The sequence below is a fragment of the Aulonocara sp. 'chitande type north' Nkhata Bay genome, linkage group LG15 (assembly GCF_057382095.1).
Source record: "Aulonocara sp. 'chitande type north' Nkhata Bay isolate Kocher_YH1m ecotype deep benthic linkage group LG15, A_spYH_male_GT1.1, whole genome shotgun sequence".
Lineage (NCBI taxonomy): Eukaryota > Metazoa > Chordata > Actinopteri > Cichliformes > Cichlidae > Aulonocara > Aulonocara sp. 'chitande type north' Nkhata Bay.
In genome coordinates this window covers 33,625,607-33,647,979 of record NC_141358.1, presented here as the reverse complement: position 1 = coordinate 33,647,979, position 22,373 = coordinate 33,625,607, and the positions used below count along the sequence as shown (strand labels likewise).

General features: G+C 39.2%; 3 protein-coding genes across 3 annotated transcripts; 1 reads left to right on the top strand and 2 right to left on the bottom strand.

Annotated features, from left to right (window-relative positions):
- Positions 1-537: 537 nt before the first annotated feature.
- LOC147313438 (uncharacterized) lies at positions 538-1,947 on the bottom strand. Its single transcript, XM_086264796.1, has one exon. The coding sequence runs from the start codon at positions 1,744-1,746 to the stop codon at positions 538-540; it is 1,209 nt and encodes a 402-aa protein (XP_086120922.1). The 5' UTR covers positions 1,747-1,947.
- A 5,542-nt stretch (positions 1,948-7,489) lies between these two features.
- On the bottom strand, positions 7,490-8,819 carry LOC147313437 (uncharacterized). The gene has a single exon (XM_086264885.1). The coding sequence runs from the start codon at positions 8,696-8,698 to the stop codon at positions 7,490-7,492; it is 1,209 nt and encodes a 402-aa protein (XP_086121011.1). The 5' UTR covers positions 8,699-8,819.
- A 4,193-nt stretch (positions 8,820-13,012) lies between these two features.
- Positions 13,013-15,738, top strand: LOC147313436 (uncharacterized). Its single transcript, XM_086262991.1, has one exon. The coding sequence runs from the start codon at positions 13,196-13,198 to the stop codon at positions 15,431-15,433; it is 2,238 nt and encodes a 745-aa protein (XP_086119117.1). The 5' UTR covers positions 13,013-13,195; the 3' UTR covers positions 15,434-15,738.
- The last annotated feature ends 6,635 nt before the right edge of the window (positions 15,739-22,373 follow it).

Genomic DNA, 22,373 nt, shown 5'->3' with positions numbered 1-22,373 from the left:
ACACACACACACACACACACGTATGACTTTGCCGGTTTCAGCTGAAACAATTTCAGTGTTTCAAACCATGTTCCAGGATTTTTCCTTCACCATTTATGAGGTTTCAAGAAGAAGATAAACGACAGATATGAATGTTTGAAAAAGTTATAGATGAAAAGATGAAAAATACTCAAAGGATAAATTCAATTGGTTTATTGTTTTATGAATAAGTTGAAAAAGAAAAAGTTAAACAAGTAAATAATGAAACAAGGTAAAATGAAGTAAGAACAAAACGTTAAGTAAATAATGAAACAAGGTAAAATGAAGCAAGCACAAAAAGTTAAGTAAATAATGAAACAAGGTAAAATGAAGTAAGAACAAAACGTTAACAAGTAAATAATGAAACAAGGTAAAATGAAGCAAGCACAAAAAGTTAAGTAAATAATGAAACAAGGTAGAGGAGAGAAAACCCCAACAATCCCCTCTGAGCACGCACTAGGCGACAGTGGGGAGGAAAAACTGCCTTTAAACGGGCAGAAACCTCCGGCAGAACCAGGCTTAGGAGGGGACAGTCAACTGCCGGGACTGGTTGGGGAGGTGAACAGAGGTGGAGCAAGACGAGGCTACACCTGCTGAGGAAGCAGTAGAGTTCCTCCTCCAGGGCCAGCGGAAGCGTTTGTTCTTCTTTTTCATGCAGTTTTCTACAAGAGCTTTTTTTTCCAGGATGAGGGTTCTCAACTCATCGATGGTTTCTTTGTTTTGTTTCTCAAGCTTCTTGCACGTTTTCTCCACCTCTTCCAACGTTGCTTGTTTTTCTTCAAGCTTTTCCCTGAGCTCTTTGGATGTTTCCTCCTGCATTATCTTGTCCTTGTGCATGTCTGCGTTTCTTTGTTGTACTTCTTTGTACATGTCTTGTAGCTCCTCATTTCTTTTGTGGATATCTTGGAGCGTACGCTGCAGGTCGTCATGTATGTTGTCTTGTTCTTGCTTTTGCGCCTGCATTTCAGTGTGTTTGCGCTTCAAGTTGTTGTATTCCAACAATATCCCCTTAGTGAGCTCGGAGTTGTTTCTCGCCATTTGCTCCATCCTTTTCTGCATGTGCGAGCATTGTTTGTCCAGTTTTTCTTTTTCCCCTTCTAGTTGCTTTTTCTCGTGAAGAAGGTCTTTATTTTGGCGCAGAGTATCATCCACCTTCTCTTTCAGCATTCTGTATTTTTCCTCCGTGACTTTGAGTTTGTGCTCCATGTCTCTTTGCTTTTTCTCCTGTTCTTCCTTCTGTTGGAGGATTTCTTCATTTTTTTTCACAGCTTCATCGAAGTTTGTTTGGAGCAGCCGATTCATTTGGTCCATATATTGGAGATCCCATTCTGTCTTCTCAACAGTAGCTTTGCTGTCTTTAAGCTGGTTGGACATCTCCTTTAGTTCCACGCTCTTTTGCTTGTTTTCCTTAATTAGGAAGACAATCTGCTCTCGGGCTTGTCCAAACTTGATTCCCCAACCCTCATTAATAATATTTATGTCGGGCTGGCGTTTTTGTCTTTCTTCCAGGTTCTTATTTTGCGCTTCCATCTGTCTACACTTCTCCTCCAGTTGAAGTTTCTCTTCTTCAATCTGTTGAATTTTATTCTGGAGATGGTAGTTTTCCTTCTTACTGTCATGTAATGCCCTTTGGACGGCTAAGAGGTCATTTGGGGAAATTGGCCGGCCACGACAGGAAGGAGAAGCGGCGTAATCTTTTTGCCTTGGTTGGTGTCTTGTTGGATACATGTTGAAGGTTGTACACGACAACTCTGAAAAGGTTTCCAAAAGTTTCTGTGGTGAACGTGTGAAGGCTGCAAACACAAATGCTGCGAAGACACGAACTAAAAAACTGCTGTGTGTCACCCCTGTTTAAGGAAAAACTTCAAAGGATCGTGTAGTGACATCATAACTCCGTGAGCCAATGAGATTGTCATGTGACATTTTGGAATGGGGATATTTTTTTTTAAACCGTTTTCAAATTTAACTTAATATTTGACTGTTTCTTAACTGACCTGTTTAGCTGATTAAGAAATGAATTGAAACGAGCATCACTAACGTTATATAACAGACAACAGAAAAAAAACAGGTTTTTTTCTAAGTAATAGAGGTATAATACATTTTTTTTTAAAAAATTTTAAATTATCCTACTTTTTATAAGAGGGAACATTATTTAAAGAATATGTATTTAATTGGAAAACTCTCTATTCGTCTAAAGGCTATAACAAGAAAGGTGAGCTTCCTGCTCAAAAATGAAATGACCAAAATAAATGGAGCATTTCTCTGCAATTACAAACTCTGTGTAAACAATCTTGGTTTCAAAATAAGGCTAATGCTGGTGAGATGTCATCACAGGTGTAAATATTACTGCAGATGTTACTATGTCAAAGTTTCACAACTGTCTTATGTTTATTTATGTAGGCAAGACCTACTTTTCACTTTTTTGCTTTGCTATATGTTCTTGAGTGTATTAGTTTGCCAGCAGCACGAACATGTACTAGTGTCAATAATAATAGTACGGTGGATTAGAAAACCTGCTCACAAGTTGAATAAACACCCAGGATTGTTTCATCATTTTCATTCAAAACCAATATTTGAGTCAAAATGAGAAAGTTGTTTGTGCTGTCTGATGAAGAAGAAGCAAAATAAAGTGCAGTTTTGATGTAGATGATGTTGTATACAAACTAGAAGAGGAAGATAGTAGGATCTCTGTATCATGCTTTGTCACTTTGTACCATGTAATTCTTTCTATTTCCACCAGGGGGTGTTTTCAGAGGTGGTAGGTGGTAAAAGAAGAGGTCAGCAGGAAGATGGCGAAGAGCGACCAAAGACCAAGAAAAAGAGGCAGTCAGGCAAAGATGAAGAGTATTATATCCCTTACAGACCTAAAGACTTTGACTCTGAGAGAGGGTGAGGCATTAAACTGTTGCATCTGTTTCTTTAAAAAATGTGAATGGCTTTGTGTTTTATGCTGTTTTGTCCTGTGTTATGCGTCGACAGGTTGAGTCTCGGTGGAGAGGGCAGTGCTTTTGAACAGCAGGCCTCTTCAGCTGTCCTTGATCTCATGGGAGATGAAGGCGATCGCCTTAACCAGCAGAAGAAAATGATGAAATGGTACAAATTTCCCTATGTTTGACTCAGTATCCACCAAATGGTCATTTCAAACTATAATTTAAAGTCTTTTTTCCCCCTTCTTTTTTTAGGGACCGTAAGAGGAAGCGTTTTGTGAGAGAAACGGGAAAAGAAGACCAGAAGAAGAAGATCAAAACAGACAGCGGTCAGGTTATCAGTAACAAGAAGAACAGGAAGAACTTGTATCCTTCCAACAAAAAGCTTCTCTGTGTGCTGCTCTCAATGACCCTCTTCTCTACTCCTATGACAATATTAAGCTGTACTGTGAAGATGTTGTATCACTTGACAACATGTCAGTTATGAGGAGTGAAGGAAAAAATACAAGATTGATGATACAGGATCTGGATCAGATGGAGAAACAGGCGGAGGAGGCAGGAAGCCAGCAAGAGGTAGGAAGGCATCAAAATGAATAGCACAAACATGTTAAATATAGACCATCAGCCACCATGTTTTAACTCAACTCTAAAGGTAAATACTTCAAGTCCCTCTTCCAGCCTTGCGAGCTATAACCTCCAACCTCTTTGTTGTGTCGTGCCTCTCCCAGGTCGTGGCCGTGGCCGACGAGGTCCAAACGTACAGAGCTCCGGTGACCACAAAGCACGCTCGGAGCTGAAAACAAAGGATCAGATCATGAAGCAGCGCAAGAAAAAGCAGAAGCACCAGTTCCTGCAGGGCGGGGGGATGAGGAAGCTCCGCTCCAAGAACAAAAAGTGGCTCGGAGAAGTTAAAAAGTCAGGTTTTGGAAGGGGTGGCCATAAGAAAGGCAAGCTGAGGAAGAAACTGGGAGGAGGACAGAGGGTTGATGGTGTGGAGGACATCACGAGGAACTGGGTGATAAGCGTCAGAATCATCTGAGAACATCACCAAAGATTTTCCTGGCGCTTTGTGTGACTGTAGATTAAGGAGAAAATCATTTGTGAATCTTTACACTGCAGAAATGCACGTCACTTCTTCCTTGATGGCCTGCTGAACTCTGCGTTTGCCACAGAGTTATGTTTAATTATGATCCACTAACCTGGATTTACTACTTGTAAGCATGTTGGCAGTCTAATAAAAGTGTTTTGGAGTACTGAAATATGTCTTATCAAAATGGTAAAATACAGATATTAAATATTGTGTGCTTAATTTGCAGTTAGTTTCAAAAATCGTCTCGCCCATCTTTTCTTAAAATAAGAGGTGCTCTATAAAAATGACATTAAATTCTGTAAACGTGCTCTATTTGCAATTATTTATCATTACTGTTGTCCAAGTGGTCTCATTTCAAAGTTGAAAGCGAGCATCGGAACGGGCAAGAAAGGCGACTTTTAATTGACTTTGAATGTGTTGTGGTTACTGATATCAGATGGGCTGGGTTGAGAAACTGGCTTAGAATTCCTCTTGCCTTCAGCATGGCCACGCCCCTCTGACTTCTGCAATCAACAAGGCATTTTTACCCAGGGAAATGTTTATTTCGCGTTTCAGTTTGGACTGTTCTCTGTAAATTCCTGAGAAAATTTGAGAAGATCAGGAGTGTCTGAAAAACGTAAAACAGCCCATCTGTCACCAACAGCAATGCTGCCTTCAAAGTCACTTAAATCACCCTTTTTTTTTTCTGGCATGTGATTGGCTGATTAGATATTTGCATTCACAAGCAGCTGAATAGGTTAGTGCAGGGGTCAGCAACCTGCGGCTCTTTAGTCCTTTTAGTGCGGCTCTGCGTGGTTTGGGAAAATAAATTATTTTTTTAAGTAATTAGCTGAAGTGTATTTTATTTATGTTAGTTCTTTTTTAACTTGTAGTTCTAAATTGGAAGATTACTGTGATATTGAAATATAAATATAAAATTATATTCTATTAGTTTTTGAACGCTCAAAATAAGTGTCACACTTGCGGAAGCCGATATACCCGCCGAAACGCCGTGCATTTATCGAGACTTTCAACCCCAGGTAGGCTAATTATCAATCTTCGGATCCACATTATGTCAGCAGCTCCACCGTGAACTATGTTAAAAACAAACACCGCTCACGCCTCACAGATGACAGCTTACAGTCCTGCGTAAAGATGAAAGTGACTTCATACAGCTCCGATTTGCAGACGCTGTGCGCAGAGATTCAGGAGCAGAAGTCCCATTGTAAACATATCACGGCAGACCCAACGATGTTTCCATGAACACGCTTTACAGCTTCTCTTTATTGACCACTTTTCACACACGGTTGCTGTATGCATACAGCCGGTGTTAAAGCTCACAGCCCGACACATACCAACACAACAGCATAGAGAGCACAGACGTTAAGGCGCCGAGGCGTGATCGCGGGTGCCGCTCAGGTGCGTCCGCCTCCCCTGCAGCGGCGCTGCAGACCACGCCCCGCCACACACATTAACCAGGTAAAATACATATTGTCAGGGTTCCTGGGTCGGTGACCCAGTGTTTTCAGTTTTGTTCATGTTCATATATATATATAGCATATAGTAAACAATGAATCTGTAAACGACAGCTGTTGACATTTTTTAAAAATGAATGAAAAAGCATATTTAAATAATCAACATACATGATTTAAATATAAACACACACGTGACAAGAGACAGAACGTGTAGAAGATATATGCAGAAAGAGCTTTCAGTGGTCAGCTGATAACATGATATCTAAAAAATACATAGCTCATTTTCCTGTCTGTTAGTTGGACATGCTAACCTGTTAACAAGCTCCTATATTCACCCATACAGTTTGTAGATCATTTTGCTAAAATAGGTAAAATCTCCACTCTTTCAGGGCACTAATAGGCTAAAGGCATATTACAAAAGGTCATTCATGTATTCACAGATTCTCTGTAGTTATTCTGCTGCTCATTCACCTGTAAAAACCACACCAATCATTATTTCAACAGCCTTTTTATTTTGGAACAAAAGCATTTGACGATATGACTTACAGGACGTTACCAAATTCATGAAGCTATATTTGTGAGTTTATTTATCAATATCAGTTTAATGTAAACAGACTGATGTAGTAATAGACAGTAAAATGTTGGTGCGTGTGTAATATATGAGCGTTTATGTTTCTCTACATGGGTAAAAGTACTCCATGTCGCCCTCTGGTGGTAGCAACCAACTATGAAAAGAATGGATGTTGGATCTTAACTAAATGATAAAAAGTTTTATTACTTTGTATTACTTTCTTTAGTTTGGTAAAATTTACAGTTTTAATCCCGTAAGAAAATAAATCACTATCATAGAGAGGGATATTAGTAATTCGTTTGTTAATAACACTTTGTTTGTGTTTGCTAATGTTTCGACAGGAAAATGGTTTTCTACAAAGTTGTTTCATGTACAGAGTAACACACACACACACACACACACACACACACACACACACACACACACACACACACACACACACACACACACGTATGACTTTGCCGGTTTCAGCTGAAACAATTTCAGTGTTTCAAACCATGTTCCAGGATTTTTCCTTCACCATTTATGAGGTTTCAAGAAGAAGATAAACGACAGATATGAATGTTTGAAAAAGTTATAGATGAAAAGATGAAAAATACTCAAAGGATAAATTCAATTGGTTTATTGTTTTATGAATAAGTTGAAAAAGAAAAAGTTAAACAAGTAAATAATGAAACAAGGTAAAATGAAGTAAGAACAAAACGTCAACAAGTAAATAATGAAACAAGGTAAAATGAAGTAAGAACAAAACGTTAACAAGTAAATAATGAAACAAGGTAAAATGAAGCAAGCACAAAAAGTTAAGTAAATGATGAAACAAGGTAAAATGAAGTAAGCACAAAAAGTTAACAAGTAAATAATGAAACAAGGTAAAATGAAGCAAGCACAAAAAGTTAAGTAAATGATGAAACAAGGTAAAATGAAGTAAGCACAAAAAGTTAAGTAAATAATGAAACAAGGTAAAATGAAGCAAGCACAAAAAGTTAAGTAAATGATGAAACAAGGTAAAATGAAGTAAGCACAAAACGTTAACAAGTAAATAATGAAACAAGGTAAAATGAAGCAAGCACAAAAAGTTAAGTAAATGATGAAACAAGGTAAAATGAAGTAAGCACAAAAAGTTAAGTAAATAATGAAACAAGGTAAAATGAAGTAAGAACAAAACGTTAACAAGTAAATAATGAAACAAGGTAAAATGAAGCAAGCACAAAAAGTTAAGTAAATGATGAAACAAGGTAAAATGAAGTAAGCACAAAAAGTTAAGTAAATAATGAAACAAGGTAAAATGAAGTAAGCACAAAAAGTTAAGTAAATAATGAAACAAGGTAGAGGAGAGAAAACCCCAACAATCCCCTCTGAGCACGCACTAGGCGACAGTGGGGAGGAAAAACTGCCTTTAAACGGGCAGAAACCTCCGGCAGAACCAGGCTCAGGAGGGGACAGTCAACTGCCGGGACTGGTTGGGGAGGTGAACAGAGGTGGAGCAAGACGAGGCTACACCTGCTGAGGAAGCAGTAGAGTTCCTCCTCCAGGGCCAGCGGAAGCGTTTGTTCTTCTTTTTCATGCAGTTTTCTACAAGAGCTTTTTTTTCCAGGATGAGGGTTCTCAACTCATCGATGGTTTCTTTGTTTTGTTTCTCAAGCTTCTTGCACGTTTTCTCCACCTCTTCCAACGTTGCTTGTTTTTCTTCAAGCTTTTCCCTGAGCTCTTTGGATGTTTCCTCCTGCATTATCTTGTCCTTGTGCATGTCTGCGTTTCTTTGTTGTACTTCTTTGTACATGTCTTGTAGCTCCTCATTTCTTTTGTGGATATCTTGGAGCGTACGCTGCAGGTCGTCATGTATGTTGTCTTGTTCTTGCTTTTGCGCCTGCATTTCAGTGTGTTTGCGCTTCAAGTTGTTGTATTCCAACAATATCCCCTTAGTGAGCTCGGAGTTGTTTCTCGCCATTTGCTCCATCCTTTTCTGCATGTGCGAGCATTGTTTGTCCAGTTTTTCTTTTTCCCCTTCTAGTTGCTTTTTCTCGTGAAGAAGGTCTTTATTTTGGCGCAGAGTATCATCCACCTTCTCTTTCAGCATTCTGTATTTTTCCTCCGTGACTTTGAGTTTGTGCTCCATGTCTCTTTGCTTTTTCTCCTGTTCTTCCTTCTGTTGGAGGATTTCTTCATTTTTTTTCACAGCTTCATCGAAGTTTGTTTGGAGCAGCCGATTCATTTGGTCCATATATTGGAGATCCCATTCTGTCTTCTCAACAGTAGCTTTGCTGTCTTTAAGCTGGTTGGACATCTCCTTTAGTTCCACGCTCTTTTGCTTGTTTTCCTTAATTAGGAAGACAATCTGCTCTCGGGCTTGTCCAAACTTGATTCCCCAACCCTCATTAATAATATTTATGTCGGGCTGGCGTTTTTGTCTTTCTTCCAGGTTCTTATTTTGCGCTTCCATCTGTCTACACTTCTCCTCCAGTTGAAGTTTCTCTTCTTCAATCTGTTGAATTTTATTCTGGAGGTGGTAGTTTTCCTTCTTACTGTCATGTAATGCCCTTTGGACGGCTAAGAGGTCATTTGGGGAAATTGGCCGGCCACGACAGGAAGGAGAAGCGGCGTAATCTTTTTGCCTTGGTTGGTGTCTTGTTGGATACATGTTGAAGGTTGTACACGACAACTCTGAAAAGGTTTCCAAAAGTTTCTGTGGTGAACGTGTGAAGGCTGCAAACACAAATGCTGCGAAGACACGAACTAAAAAACTGCTGTGTGTCACCCCTGTTTAAGGAAAAACTTCAAAGGATCGTGTAGTGACATCATAACTCCGTGAGCCAATGAGATTGTCATGTGACATTTTGGAATGGGGATATTTTTTTTAAACCGTTTTCAAATTTAACTTAATATTTGACTGTTTCTTAACTGACCTGTTTAGCTGATTAAGAAATGAATTGAAACGAGCATCACTAACGTTATATAACAGACAACAGAAAAAAAACAGGTTTTTTTCTAAGTAATAGAGGTATAATACATTTTTTACATTTTTTTTTTAAATTATCCTACTTTTTATAAGAGGGAACATTATTTAAAGAATATGTATTTAATTGCAAAACTCTCTATTCGTCTAAAGGCTATAACAAGAAAGGTGAGCTTCCTGCTCAAAAATGAAATGACCAAAATAAATGGAGCATTTCTCTGCAATTACAAACTCTGTGTAAACAATCTTGGTTTCAAAATAAGGCTAATGCTGGTGAGATGTCATCACAGGTGTAAATATTACTGCAGATGTTACTATGTCAAAGTTTCACAACTGTCTTATGTTTATTTATGTAGGCAAGACCTACTTTTCACTTTTTTGCTTTGCTATATGTTCTTGAGTGTATTAGTTTGCCAGCAGCACGAACATGTACTAGTGTCAATAATAATAGTACAGTGGATTAGAAAACCTGCTCACAAGTTGAATAAACACCCAGGATTGTTTCATCATTTTCATTCAAAACCAATATTTGAGTCAAAATGAGAAAGTTGTTTGTGCTGTCTGATGAAGAAGAAGCAAAATAAAGTGCAGTTTTGATGTAGATGATGTTGTATACAAACTAGAAGAGGAAGATAGTAGGATCTCTGTATCATGCTTTGTCACTTTGTACCATGTAATTCTTTCTATTTCCACCAGGGGGTGTTTTCAGAGGTGGTAGGTGGTAAAAGAAGAGGTCAGCAGGAAGATGGCGAAGAGCGACCAAAGACCAAGAAAAAGAGGCAGTCAGGCAAAGATGAAGAGTATTATATCCCTTACAGACCTAAAGACTTTGACTCTGAGAGAGGGTGAGGCATTAAACTGTTGCATCTGTTTCTTTAAAAAATGTGAATGGCTTTGTGTTTTATGCTGTTTTGTCCTGTGTTATGCGTCGACAGGTTGAGTCTCGGTGGAGAGGGCAGTGCTTTTGAACAGCAGGCCTCTTCAGCTGTCCTTGATCTCATGGGAGATGAAGGCGATCGCCTTAACCAGCAGAAGAAAATGATGAAATGGTACAAATTTCCCTATGTTTGACTCAGTATCCACCAAATGGTCATTTCAAACTATAATTTAAAGTCTTTTTTCCCCCTTCTTTTTTTAGGGACCGTAAGAGGAAGTGTTTTGTGAGAGAAACGGGAAAAGAAGACCAGAAGAAGAAGATCAAAACAGACAGCGGTCAGGTTATCAGTAACAAGAAGAACAGGAAGAACTTGTATCCTTCCAACAAAAAGCTTCTCTGTGTGCTGCTCTCAATGACCCTCTTCTCTACTCCTATGACAATATTAAGCTGTACTGTGAAGATGTTGTATCACTTGACAACATGTCAGTTATGAGGAGTGAAGGAAAAAATACAAGATTGATGATACAGGATCTGGATCAGATGGAGAAACAGGCGGAGGAGGCAGGAAGCCAGCAAGAGGTAGGAAGGCATCAAAATGAATAGCACAAACATGTTAAATATAGAACATCAGCCACCATGTTTTAACTCAACTCTAAAGGTAAATACTTCAAGTCCCTCTTCCAGCCTTGCGAGCTATAACCTCCAACCTCTTTGTTGTGTCGTGCCTCTCCCAGGTCGTGGCCGTGGCCGACGAGGTCCAAACGTACAGAGCTCCGGTGACCACAAAGCACGCTCGGAGCTGAAAACAAAGGATCAGATCATGAAGCAGCGCAAGAAAAAGCAGAAGCACCAGTTCCTGCAGGGCGGGGGGATGAGGAAGCTCCGCTCCAAGAACAAAAAGTGGCTCGGAGAAGTTAAAAAGTCAGGTTTTGGAAGGGGTGGCCATAAGAAAGGCAAGCTGAGGAAGAAACTGGGAGGAGGACAGAGGGTTGATGGTGTGGAGGACATCACGAGGAACTGGGTGATAAGCGTCAGAATCATCTGAGAACAGGGACGTGCAGAGGGGGGGGCTAGAGGGGCTTGAGCACCCGCCCCTTTCCTGATGAGTGCCCAAAGTGCCCTTTTGTTGAGGCAACTTTTAAATTTTTTTTATTTATTTATTTATTTATTTATTTTATGTGTGTGTGCGTGCGGAGTCCTGTCTGTGCCCCTCAACAATAATATTTAACTATTAATCATAGTTTTGCTAAATAAAAGGATCTGGCTTGCATCAGTCACATGATCACATTTAACCAATGATCGCCCTCGACGGCAGAACGCGCTGGTTACGAGCCGGGAACGAGCTCACAAAGAGCACGCGCATTTGTTGCGGTCCGGAGCTGTAGGAGAAACACAAGTTAACTCAGAGACACAGACTGATGCGACAAACCCAGTAAGTAGGTGTACAGCGCACACTGTAGTGTGTAGCACACAGGAGTATTAGCTTATTACATACACGTTGGTAAGCTGTCTTGTTGCAACTGACGAACTGAAACAAACGAGCGTGCTGTGTGTGCAACAGCGTGACAAACATTACCTGTCCTTTTATTAACTGCACAAGTAGTGCTGGTCATAGCTGCTGGCTACCTGTGTAAGGCTGTCATGGGTCTGTAGCTCTGTCACCGTTTTAGGGAACATATTTAGTTTTAAAGTAAGTTTCTGGGCATTTCCTGCCTTTCTGGAGGGATTATATTTCACTAAAAAACGATCTAATATGCATGTCCACATAATAATTATTATAATTATAATATATTAAAAAACACATGCTGTATTTTAAAGAACATACATTAAGAAGCAGATTATATTAGATTTATATTTTAAATAAGACAAAAGTTGGATTTTACAGCAGTAAAATGATTGTATCTCTACAGTTTAAAAATGTAATAAGCTTTGCCCTGCACAGAGTGGATAGTGAAACAAATGGAATCATCATAAATACATTATTTCATATTTATTACTTCCCCCTCCTCATTGCTTTATTATTGTAGCTCTAGTAATAAATAATAATGTAAGGATGCCCATAGTATATACAGTATTCTGAAGAAGGTCTAAAATGTCACTGTGTGTGCATGTGTGTGTTTTATTTAGCTGGATTTAAAAAAATATTACTCATGATATAACATTGTGCAGACATGGCTGGTAAGGACATGAGGAGGAAACAGTAGGAGCTGTATGAGGCTACTAAAGGCAGGGCTATAACATTTTGCTGTCATCATTTTATTATAGATCAAGTGCAAGAGTTGTTAGGTGTGGATAATTAGATTATAGTTTATTGCAATAGCAAGTTGTGCCTTGTTCTCAGATAGACAGCAAGTGGAGAGTGATATATGAAATGATGGGAAGGAAGGAAGAAGAGAAGCAAAGAGTGATTCACAGGCAGAGCCGAGTTTATGTCACAGTTTTTCGTTGCCTTATGGTTCCAAGCGCTGTCACCAATCTTTGCATTTTGTTATTATCTCATGAAACTTGTTTAATCAGCTACCATCTCTCCTGTGGACTTTTTAATGTCTACAGTCTCAGATCAACACAGCCCTGCCCTTCCCATATTAGATTCTTGATGAATGTGTGTTGTTGTTATTCAGCATGGTTCAATGTGCCCCTTTTTAACTTTGAGCACCCGCCCCTTTAAACCTCTCTGCACGTCCCTGATAGAGACAGGTTTTAAAGACTAGAAATGAAAACATGTGAGTCCTGTCTTTAAATAAAAATATATAATTCCCTATATTCCTATCTATTCTTGACATTGAAGCTTTACTCTTCTTGATATTGTGACAAAATACTCTTGGGTTAACCACGAGCTTTCTAAAAACTTGCATATAACAATTGTGCACCATTCATTCCTCATCTTTGCTGCCCATCATTACAACTTTGCTAATGATGGGCAGCAGGTTAGTGTCATGATGTCACCTCAGACATAGTTAAAAGCCCTGTTAACGTAGCTGCTTCTCGCCGGGTGCGGTGGCGCGTGCCTGTAATCCAAGCTACCGGGAGGCTGAGGTTGGAGGATCGTTTGAGCTCACGAGCTCTGAGCTGCAGCAGGCTATGTCGATGAACACAAAATAATTATCCTCATTCAAAAGTCATGTAAGAACCTCATTGGCTTACGGAATGTTGATGTTATTTAAAAAATTCATACAAAAACATGACCTCATTCTAGAATGTCATGTGACAACCTCATTGGCTTATGGAATTGTGATGTCACAGGCTTCTGAATCCATAAATAGGGGTGAGGAGGTACAACTTTCAGTCCGTTATTTGCAGCACTTATGTTAGCAGCATTCAAACGTTCACCAGTAAAGCATTTTCAAACATCTGGATACTTTTCGTACTCACGGTATACAGACTCCAACATGTCTCAGAAAGAGCAAGAAAGACAAGAAGCTGACCCCAGCTCTATTCCATGGTATGAGTCCCTAGACCCTTACATCAGCTCTCTTCCTTGGGATGAACAGGTGGAATTAGAGGAAAAGCGATTGGAAGAAATGGAGAAGGAAAATCTCATGAACAGAGAAAAGATTAAGATCCTGACAGAAGAAAATGAGAGAAAGAGCGCTGAATTAGAAAAATTATCCTACCAGCTTCAGGAAAGGGAAGGTATTATTGAGGAGAAACAATGGGCTCTCCAAGATAAGAAGAATCACGAGCTCCAAGAAAAGCTTGATGAAGCTCTAGAAAAAATTAAAGATCTGCTCCAAAATGAGAAAAAAGAGAGCATTAAAGGGGATAAAATGCTCAAGAAGAATCAGGAGCTCCAAGAAAAGCTTGATGGAGCTCTGGAAAAAAATAAAGATCTGCTCCAAAAGGAGAAAAAAGAGAGCATAAAACAGGAAAACATGGTCAAGAAGAATCAGGAGCTCCAAGAGAAGCTTGACGAAGCTCTGGAAAAACTGAAGGAAATCCACCAAGAAGAGAAGCAACAGTCCACACAGCAGAGAGACATGCAGAGCAAACTCCAAGCCATGGAGGAAAAATACAAAGCGCTGCAGGTGAAACATGACAAAACTCTGCACAAAAGTCAACAGTTGCTTCAAGACAAGAAGCAAATGGAAATGAAACAGAAGGAAATTGACTCCAAGCTTGACGAGATGGAGGAAAAACACAGATCGCTCCAAATCAAGCTTGAGAAAACAGTGCACAGAAATAAAGAGTTCATTCAAGAGAGAGAGCAACAAGAAATGCTGGAGAAAGAAACAGACTCCCAGCTTGAAGTCTTGGAGGAAAAACTGAAAATGCTGCAACTAACTCTTGAGGAAACACTGCTCAAAAATAAAGAGCTGCTTCAAGAAAAAGACCAACAGAAAATACATCAGGAAGAAATGGATTGCAAGCTGAGGAACATCGAGAAACAAAATGAAGGCTTGCAAGTGATGCTTGATGAAGCTCTGGAGAGAAATAAAGAGTTTCTGCACGAGAAAGACCAACAGAAAATAAAAAAGGAAGAAATGGATTGCAAGCTGAGGCACATCAAGAAACAGAATGAAGGCTTGCAAGTGATGCTTGATGAAGCTCTGGAGAGAAATAAAGAGTTTCTTCACAAGATAGACCAACAGAAAATAAAAAAGGAAGAAATGGATTGCAAGCTGAGGAACATTGAGAAACAAAATGAAGGCTTGCGAGTAATGCTTGATGAAGCTCTGGAGAGAAATAAGGAGAACCTCCAAGAAAAGAAACAAGAGCCCGTAGAGCAGAGAGACCTGCAGAGCAAACTCCAAGCCATGGAGGAAAAATACAAAGCGCTGCAGGTGAAACATGACAAAACTCTGCACAAAAGTCAACAGTTGCTTCAAGACAAGAAGAAACTGGAAATGAAACAGAAAGAAATGGACTCCAAGCTTGACGAGATGGAGGAAAAACACAGATCGCTCCAAATCAGGCTTGATAAAAAAGTGCACGGAAATAAAGAGCTTCTTCAAGAAAAAGACCAACAGAAAATACAACAGGAAGAAGAAAAACTTCATCTCCAGAGGAAAAATCAAGCACTCCAAGAATTGTATAACGAAACAAAGTACAAATCAACTGTACTGGAAGAAGAAAAGAAAAAGCTGGAAAAACAATGCTCAGCGATGCAGAGTAGCATCAATGAGATGCTGAGAAAAAATACCGAACTTGAGGAACTTTCTAAGACCTTGAAGTACAAAAACACTGAAATCCAGGCGCAAAAGCAAGAACAACAGAAAACACATAAAGACCTGCAGTGTAGACTTCAAGAAATCCAGAAGAGAAACCAGCAGCTGGAAGACATGCACACAGATGTGCACAAGGCAAAGCGAATAGAGGAGGCAATAGTTAAAGAACTGAAAGACAAGCTTAAAGAAAAACAAGAACAATTAGAAGACATGGTGAAAAGATGCAACAAACTTGAGAAAGAAAACGCAGAAACAATCGATGAGCTGAAAACCCTCATCATTGAGAAAAAAGTGCTGGTGGAAGAGTATCTGAAAAAGAAGAAAAAACGCTTCCACTGGTTCTGGAGGAGGGGCACTGCTGCTTCTCACCTGATGTAACCTCGTCTTCCTCCACCTCTATTCCATCTTCATTTCCCCCCTTCCCCTCCCTCCTTTTTCTTTTTTCACCCTCACCCCCCGACCAGTCCCGGCAGTTGACTGCCCCCTCCTGAGCCTGGTTCTGCCATAGGTTTCTCCTTTAGGTGTCTTTCACTTTAAAAGGAGTTTTTCCTATCCACTGTCGCCTGCTGCTTGCTCAGAGGGGATTGTTGGGGTTTTCTCTCATCTCTCTCTTTCATTCTTTCTATCCTTTCCCCCCCTTCTGCCTTTTCCTTTACCCAATAAACACAATTGCCCACATTTTACATTTGTTTGAAAAATGTCTTCATTCAACAATAATTCATCTTAGGTATAAAAACAAGAAATAGGTAATAGCTGCATGTGTGTTTGTGTGTGTGCATAATATACATACTTGTTTCCCAGAAAGATTTAATACTAGATGGATAGAGACCAGGGACGTGCAGAGGGTGGGCTAGAGGGGCTTGAGCACCCGCCCCTTTCCTGATGAGTGCCCAAAGTGCCCTTTTGTTGAGGCAACTTTTAAATTTTATTTATTTATTTATTTATTTATTTATTTATTTATTTATTTATTTATTTATTTATTTTATGTGTGTGTGCGTGCGGAGTCCTGTCTGTGCCCCTCAACAATAATATTTAACTATTAATCATAGTTTTGCTAAATAAAAGGATCTGGCTTGCATCAGTCACATGATCACATTTAACCAATGATCGCCCTCGACGGCAGAACGCGCTGGTTACGAGCCGGGAACGAGCTCACAAAAAGCACGCGCATTTGTTGCGGTCCGGAGCTGTAGGAGAAACACAAGTTAACTCAGAGACACAGACTGATGCGACAAACCCAGTAAGTAGGTGTACAGCGCACACTGTAGTGTGTAGCACACAGGAGTATTAGCTTATTACATACACGTTGGTAAGCTGTCTTGTTGCAACTGACGAACTGAAACAAACGAGCGTGCTGTGTGTGCAACAGCGTGACAAACATTACCTGTCCTTTTATTAACTGCACAAGTAGTGCTGGTCATAGCTGCTGGCTACCTGTGTAAGGCTGTCATGGGTCTGTAGCTCTGTCACCGTTTTAGGGAACATATTTAGTTTTAAAGTAAGTTTCTGGGCATTTCCTGCCTTTCTGGAGGGATTATATTTCACTAAAAAACGATCTAATATGCATGTCCACATAATAATTATTATAATTATAATATATTAAAAAACACACGCTGTATTTTAAAGAACATACATTAAGAAGCAGATTATATTAGATTTATATTTTAAATAAGACAAAAGTTGGATTTTACAGCAGTAAAATGATTGTATCTCTACAGTTTAAAAATGTAATAAGCTTTGCCCTGCACAGAGTGGATAGTGAAACAAATGGAATCATCATAAATACATTATTTCATATTTATTACTTCCCCCTCCTCATTGCTTTATTATTGTAGCTCTAGTAATAAATAATAATGTAAGGATGCCCATAGTATATACAGTATTCTGAAGAAGGTCTAAAATGTCACTGTGTGTGCATGTGTGTGTTTTATTTAGCTGGATTTAAAAAAATATTACTCATGATATAACATTGTGCAGACATGGCTGGTAAGGACATGAGGAGGAAACAGTAGGAGCTGTATGAGGCTACTAAAGGCAGGGCTATAACATTTTGCTGTCATCATTTTATTATAGATCAAGTGCAAGAGTTGTTAGGTGTGGATAATTAGATTATAGTTTATTGCAATAGCAAGTTGTGCCTTGTTCTCAGATAGACAGCAAGTGGAGAGTGATATATGAAATGATGGGAAGGAAGGAAGAAGAGAAGCAAAGAGTGATTCACAGGCAGAGCCGAGTTTATGTCACAGTTTTTCGTTGCCTTATGGTTCCAAGCGCTGTCACCAATCTTTGCATTTTGTTATTATCTCATGAAACTTGTTTAATCAGCTACCATCTCTCCTGTGGACTTTTTAATGTCTACAGTCTCAGATCAACACAGCCCTGCCCTTCCCATATTAGATTCTTGATGAATGTGTGTTGTTGTTATTCAGCATGGTTCAATGTGCCCCTTTTTAACTTTGAGCACCCGCCCCTTTAAACCTCTCTGCACGTCCCTGTCTGAGAACATCACCAAAGATTTTCCTGGCGCTTTGTGTGACTGTAGATTAAGGAGAAAATCATTTGTGAATCTTTACACTGCAGAAATGCACGTCACTTCTTCCTTGATGGCCTGCTGAACTCTGCGTTTGCCACAGAGTTATGTTTAATTATGATCCACTAACCTGGATTTACTACTTGTAAGCATGTTGGCAGTCTAATAAAAGTGTTTTGGAGTACTGAAATATGTCTTATCAAAATGGTAAAATACAGATATTAAATATTGTGTGCTTAATTTGCAGTTAGTTTCAAAAATCGTCTCGCCCATCTTTTCTTAAAATAAGAGGTGCTCTATAAAAATGACATTAAATTCTGTAAACGTGCTCTATTTGCAATTATTTATCATTACTGTTGTCCAAGTGGTCTCATTTCAAAGTTGAAAGCGAGCATCGGAACGGGCAAGAAAGGCGACTTTTAATTGACTTTGAATGTGTTGTGGTTACTGATATCAGATGGGCTGGGTTGAGAAACTGGCTTAGAATTCCTCTTGCCTTCAGCATGGCCACGCCCCTCTGACTTCTGCAATCAACAAGGCATTTTTACCCAGGGAAATGTTTATTTCGCTTTTCAGTTTGGACTGTTCTCTGTAAATTCCTGAGAAAATTTGAGAAGATCAGGAGTGTCTGAAAAACGTAAAACAGCCCATCTGTCACCAACAGCAATGCTGCCTTCAAAGTCACTTAAATCACCCTTTTTTTTTTCTGGCATGTGATTGGCTGATTAGATATTTGCATTCACAAGCAGCTGAATAGGTTAGTGCAGGGGTCAGCAACCTGCGGCTCTTTAGTCCTTTTAGTGCGGCTCTGCGTGGTTTGGGAAAATAAATTATTTTTTTAAGTAATTAGCTGAAGTGTATTTTATTTGTGTTAGTTCTTTTTTAACTTGTAGTTCTAAATTGGAAGATTACTGTGATATTGAAATGAAATATAAATATAAAATTATATTCTATTAGTTTTTGAACGCTCAAAATAAGCGTCACACTTGCGGAAGCCGATATACCCGCCGAAACGCCGTGCATTTATCGAGACTTTCAACCCCAGGTAGGCTAATTATCAATCTTCGGATCCACATTATGTCAGCAGCTCCACCGTGAACTATGTTAAAAACAAACACCGCTCACGCCTCACAGATGACAGCTTACAGTCCTGCGTAAAGATGAAAGTGACTTCATACAGCTCCGATTTGCAGACGCTGTGCGCAGAGATTCAGGAGCAGAAGTCCCATTGTAAACATATCACGGCAGACCCAACGATGTTTCCATGAACACGCTTTACAGCTTCTCTTTATTGACCACTTTTCACACACGGTTGCTGTATGCATACAGCCGGTGTTAAAGCTCACAGCCCGACACATACCAACACAACAGCATAGAGAGCACAGACGTTAAGGCGCCGAGGCGTGATCGCGGGTGCCGCTCAGGTGCGTCCGCCTCCCCTGCAGCGGCGCTGCAGACCACGCCCCGCCACACACATTAACCAGGTAAAATACATATTGTCAGGGTTCCTGGGTCGGTGACCCAGTGTTTTCAGTTTTGTTCATGTTCATATATATATATAGCATATAGTAAACAATGAATCTGTAAACGACAGCTGTTGACATTTTTTAAAAATGAATGAAAAAGCATATTTAAATAATCAACATACATGATTTAAATATAAACACACACGTGACAAGAGACAGAACGTGTAGAAGATATATGCAGAAAGAGCTTTCAGTGGTCAGCTGATAACATGATATCTAAAAAATACATAGCTCATTTTCCTGTCTGTTAGTTGGACATGCTAACCTGTTAACAAGCTCCTATATTCACCCATACAGTTTGTAGATCATTTTGCTAAAATAGGTAAAATCTCCACTCTTTCAGGGCACTAATAGGCTAAAGGCATATTACAAAAGGTCATTCATGTATTCACAGATTCTCTGTAGTTATTCTGCTGCTCATTCACCTGTAAAAACCACACCAATCATTATTTCAACAGCCTTTTTATTTTGGAACAAAAGCATTTGACGATATGACTTACAGGACGTTACCAAATTCATGAAGCTATATTTGTGAGTTTATTTATCAATATCAGTTTAATGTAAACAGACTGATGTAGTAATAGACAGTAAAATGTTGGTGCGTGTGTAATATATGAGCGTTTATGTTTCTCTACATGGGTAAAAGTACTCCATGTCGCCCTCTGGTGGTAGCAACCAACTATGAAAAGAATGGATGTTGGATCTTAACTAAATGATAAAAAGTTTTATTACTTTGTATTACTTTCTTTAGTTTGGTAAAATTTACAGTTTTAATCCCGTAAGAAAATAAATCACTATCATAGAGAGGGATATTAGTAATTCGTTTGTTAATAACACTTTGTTTGTGTTTGCTAATGTTTCGACAGGAAAATGGTTTTCTACAAAGTTGTTTCATGTACAGAGTAACACACACACACACACACACACACACGTATGACTTTGCCGGTTTCAGCTGAAACAATTTCAGTGTTTCAAACCATGTTCCAGGATTTTTCCTTCACCATTTATGAGGTTTCAAGAAGAAGATAAACGACAGATATGAATGTTTGAAAAAGTTATAGATGAAAAGATGAAAAATACTCAAAGGATAAATTCAATTGGTTTATTGTTTTATGAATAAGTTGAAAAAGAAAAAGTTAAACAAGTAAATAATGAAACAAGGTAAAATGAAGTAAGAACAAAACGTCAACAAGTAAATAATGAAACAAGGTAAAATGAAGTAAGAACAAAACGTTAACAAGTAAATAATGAAACAAGGTAAAATGAAGTAAGAACAAAACGTTAACAAGTAAATAATGAAACAAGGTAAAATGAAGTAAGAACAAAACGTTAACAAGTAAATAATGAAACAAGGTAAAATGAAGCAAGCACAAAAAGTTAAGTAAATAATGAAACAAGGTAAAATGAAGTAAGCACAAAAAGTTAAGTAAATAATGAAACAAGGTAGAGGAGAGAAAACCCCAACAATCCCCTCTGAGCACGCACTAGGCGACAGTGGGGAGGAAAAACTGCCTTTAAACGGGCAGAAACCTCCGGCAGAACCAGGCTCAGGAGGGGACAGTCAACTGCCGGGACTGGTTGGGGAGGTGAACAGAGGTGGAGCAAGACGAGGCTACACCTGCTGAGGAAGCAGTAGAGTTCCTCCTCCAGGGCCAGCGGAAGCGTTTGTTCTTCTTTTTCATGCAGTTTTCTACAAGAGCTTTTTTTTCCAGGATGAGGGTTCTCAACTCATCGATGGTTTCTTTGTTTTGTTTCTCAAGCTTCTTGCACGTTTTCTCCACCTCTTCCAACGTTGCTTGTTTTTCTTCAAGCTTTTCCCTGAGCTCTTTGGATGTTTCCTCCTGCATTATCTTGTCCTTGTGCATGTCTGCGTTTCTTTGTTGTACTTCTTTGTACATGTCTTGTAGCTCCTCATTTCTTTTGTGGATATCTTGGAGCGTACGCTGCAGGTCGTCATGTATGTTGTCTTGTTCTTGCTTTTGCGCCTGCATTTCAGTGTGTTTGCGCTTCAAGTTGTTGTATTCCAACAATATCCCCTTAGTGAGCTCGGAGTTGTTTCTCGCCATTTGCTCCATCCTTTTCTGCATGTGCGAGCATTGTTTGTCCAGTTTTTCTTTTTCCCCTTCTAGTTGCTTTTTCTCGTGAAGAAGGTCTTTATTTTGGCGCAGAGTATCATCCACCTTCTCTTTCAGCATTCTGTATTTTTCCTCCGTGACTTTGAGTTTGTGCTCCATGTCTCTTTGCTTTTTCTCCTGTTCTTCCTTCTGTTGGAGGATTTCTTCATTTTTTTTCACAGCTTCATCGAAGTTTGTTTGGAGCAGCCGATTCATTTGGTCCATATATTGGAGATCCCATTCTGTCTTCTCAACAGTAGCTTTGCTGTCTTTAAGCTGGTTGGACATCTCCTTTAGTTCCACGCTCTTTTGCTTGTTTTCCTTAATTAGGAAGACAATCTGCTCTCGGGCTTGTCCAAACTTGATTCCCCAACCCTCATTAATAATATTTATGTCGGGCTGGCGTTTTTGTCTTTCTTCCAGGTTCTTATTTTGCGCTTCCATCTGTCTACACTTCTCCTCCAGTTGAAGTTTCTCTTCTTCAATCTGTTGAATTTTATTCTGGAGGTGGTAGTTTTCCTTCTTACTGTCATGTAATGCCCTTTGGACGGCTAAGAGGTCATTTGGGGAAATTGGCCGGCCACGACAGGAAGGAGAAGCGGCGTAATCTTTTTGCCTTGGTTGGTGTTTTGTTGGATACATGTTGAAGGTTGTACACGACAACTCTGAAAAGGTTTCCAAAAGTTTCTGTGGTGAACGTGTGAAGGCTGCAAACACAAATGCTGCGAAGACACGAACTAAAAAACTGCTGTGTGTCACCCCTGTTTAAGGAAAAACTTCAAAGGATCGTGTAGTGACATCATAACTCCGTGAGCCAATGAGATTGTCATGTGACATTTTGGAATGGGGATATTTTTTTTTAAACCGTTTTCAAATTTAACTTAATATTTGACTGTTTCTTAACTGACCTGTTTAGCTGATTAAGAAATGAATTGAAACGAGCATCACTAACGTTATATAACAGACAACAGAAAAAAAACAGGTTTTTTTCTAAGTAATAGAGGTATAATACATTTTTTAAATTTTTTTTTTAAATTATCCTACTTTTTATAAGAGGGAACATTATTTAAAGAATATGTATTTAATTGGAAAACTCTCTATTCGTCTAAAGGCTATAACAAGAAAGGTGAGCTTCCTGCTCAAAAATG

Excerpts from the sequence above, each read along its gene's own strand:
- LOC147313438 (XM_086264796.1), bottom strand. The coding sequence starts at position 1,746 with ATGTATCCAACAAGACACCAACCAAGGCAAAAAGATTACGCCGCTTCT.
- LOC147313437 (XM_086264885.1), bottom strand. The coding sequence starts at position 8,698 with ATGTATCCAACAAGACACCAACCAAGGCAAAAAGATTACGCCGCTTCT.
- LOC147313436 (XM_086262991.1), top strand. The coding sequence starts at position 13,196 with ATGTTAGCAGCATTCAAACGTTCACCAGTAAAGCATTTTCAAACATCT.